Here is a 1,989-nt window from a genome sequence, read left to right as displayed (position 1 = left end):
AGAAAATGAGAAAGACGAACCGAACGGCGAAAGAAGAGAGAAGATGAGAGAAGAGGAATAAATGTGAAGAGAGCATGAGAGAGAGAAACGACAAAGTAATTGAGGAAGTTGAGAGAGTAATGAAAACGCGTGGGAAAACGGGTGAGAGTGAGAGTGAAAGTGATAAAATGGTGGATAATTAAACCTACTGTTTTATTTTTATGAGTGCTTGTCGAAGTTAGGCACCACCGAAATTGCTTGTGCAAAAGTAGTCATTGGAGTTAGTCGCTAGAGTTGTTGTCGGAGGTGGTTGGTGGAGCCCGGAGTTCTTAGTTGAAGTTAGTTGTGCGAATGTGGAAGTTAGAGTTTTTTTTACCAAGGTGGTTGTCGGAATTGGTTGTCGAAGTGTCGGTGGAGATGGTTGTCGGAGCTCGGAATTGGTCGTTGGAGTTGGTCATCCGAAGATGATCATCGGAGTACGTCTCCAAAGTGTGGTAGCGGTAATCGCCAACGGAAACCGATGGGTGGAACCATTAAAAACATTGGAGGGAGAGAGAATTGAGGAGAATTGGGATGAGTTGGTAAAATATCTAACTGAACCCCACCAACACTTAAAGTTGGTTGTCAAACATTGAGTTAGTAAAAAATACAAATCAACCCAATTCTCCTTACTTGTCAAATACCTCAAAAAAATTAGGAGGGAAATTTAAGTTAATATTAATATTTACTTTTATTAATAGAAAATGAATATTTATATTGACATTCCAAAGGGTAGGATATCCATACATTTAGAATATATTTCTCCCACTTATGATAACATTTAATATAGAGACCCCAAGTACATCACACACATACACATGCTTTATTTAGATTAAAACATACATAGAGAATTATTGGCCAATTTAGAGTATAGAAGCCAATTTATTTATATGTGACACTCCAGAAATGAGTATTGATATCTTTTGTGCTATGCCGATCGCAGCATATTCAAGATTCACCATTGTTTTCCAAAAGGTGAGCATCAAGTTCTTTAGAGATATCAACACAAAAGTCCAGCATATCATGTGAATCTGGAATTGCATCATGCAGTTTTTCATATTGTAAGCACCAGTGAATCACACTTCCTTTATCCTGCGGAATACAATGGAGGTTGAACTTGAAATTCTTATATTTTTCCGTAAGGTCTCCCCCAATTACTTTGAAAGTGATTGAATTGTTCTCTTCGTCAACTGCTTCGACGATCTCTTTTGTAGCTCGAGCCTTCCCATCTGCAAATTCGGTCAAACATGTGTAAAAATGTAATCATTTCTTTCAAACAAGGCCCTTAAAAAAAAAAACATAAGAAGGATAACAAACTGTGAAAATATCTCCAGGTGATGATCGAGCCCACTTTGCCCCACTCGCCTTCATGTAGGTCGACGCCCTGTATTTTATCAGTAGAGACATTTGAGATATGGTGAGGTCTATTCTTGAATATTTCATGAAACTTCGAAGCTGAAGCTCTGATTGGTACAGCCATTTCCACCTTTCCATACACACCCATATTCACTATTTTTGTTTTTGGAGTACAAAGTGATATTTGGAGGAGATTTTAAGTCTATAAGAAAGATGAAGCAACTGCCAACAACATCTCTTTTTGGGCTTATTTATAGACAACACTTTTTGTCCATTTACGACTTTTCAACTCTGATTAAAGTGTCTATACAAAAAAAATTATTAAATCAATCCAATATAGCCATTTCATATAATAATTGTTCGACGTGGATTTGAAATATCTTCATTTTTCATAAAATTATAGGAAATAAAGTTTAATCATTTCCCCAAAACATAATGAACCATAAATTACACAACTATTTGCCCATATAATATTTTCTTTTTTTCTAATTCACAAATCAAATAAAATTAAATATGTTTTAGACAAAATTAGGCATGACATTTTTTATTTGTTTTGTTTTAAATAATTAAACTCCTACTGATCACTCTATAATGAGTGAATAATCACACCATCCC

The 1,989-nt window shown here is 35.3% G+C and overlaps 1 protein-coding gene across 1 annotated transcript; it reads right to left on the bottom strand.

Moving 5' to 3' along the window:
* Positions 1-712: 712 nt before the first annotated feature.
* Positions 713-1,595, bottom strand: LOC120090651 (MLP-like protein 43). The gene is made up of 2 exons (XM_039048372.1): positions 1,336-1,595; positions 713-1,247 (listed from the first exon to the last, which is right to left on the bottom strand). Exons 1-2 carry the CDS (start codon positions 1,520-1,522, stop codon positions 967-969), a joined length of 468 nt encoding a protein of 155 aa, XP_038904300.1. The 5' UTR covers positions 1,523-1,595; the 3' UTR covers positions 713-966.
* Between the last annotated feature and the right edge of the window lie 394 nt (positions 1,596-1,989).

The sequence above is a fragment of the Benincasa hispida genome, chromosome 1, assembly GCF_009727055.1.
Source record: "Benincasa hispida cultivar B227 chromosome 1, ASM972705v1, whole genome shotgun sequence".
Taxonomy (NCBI): domain Eukaryota; kingdom Viridiplantae; phylum Streptophyta; class Magnoliopsida; order Cucurbitales; family Cucurbitaceae; genus Benincasa; species Benincasa hispida.
This window is presented reverse-complemented; position numbering and strand designations above follow the sequence as displayed.

What these genes read in the sequence shown, in the direction of transcription:
- LOC120090651 (XM_039048372.1), bottom strand. Translation starts at nt 1,522, where the DNA reads ATGGGTGTGTATGGAAAGGTGGAAATGGCTGTACCAATCAGAGCTTCA. An exon ending in CACCTGGAGATATTTTCACA is followed by an intron (nt 1,248 to 1,335) that starts GTTTGTTATCCT and finishes CCGAATTTGCAG; the next exon opens with ATGGGAAGGCTCGAGCTACA.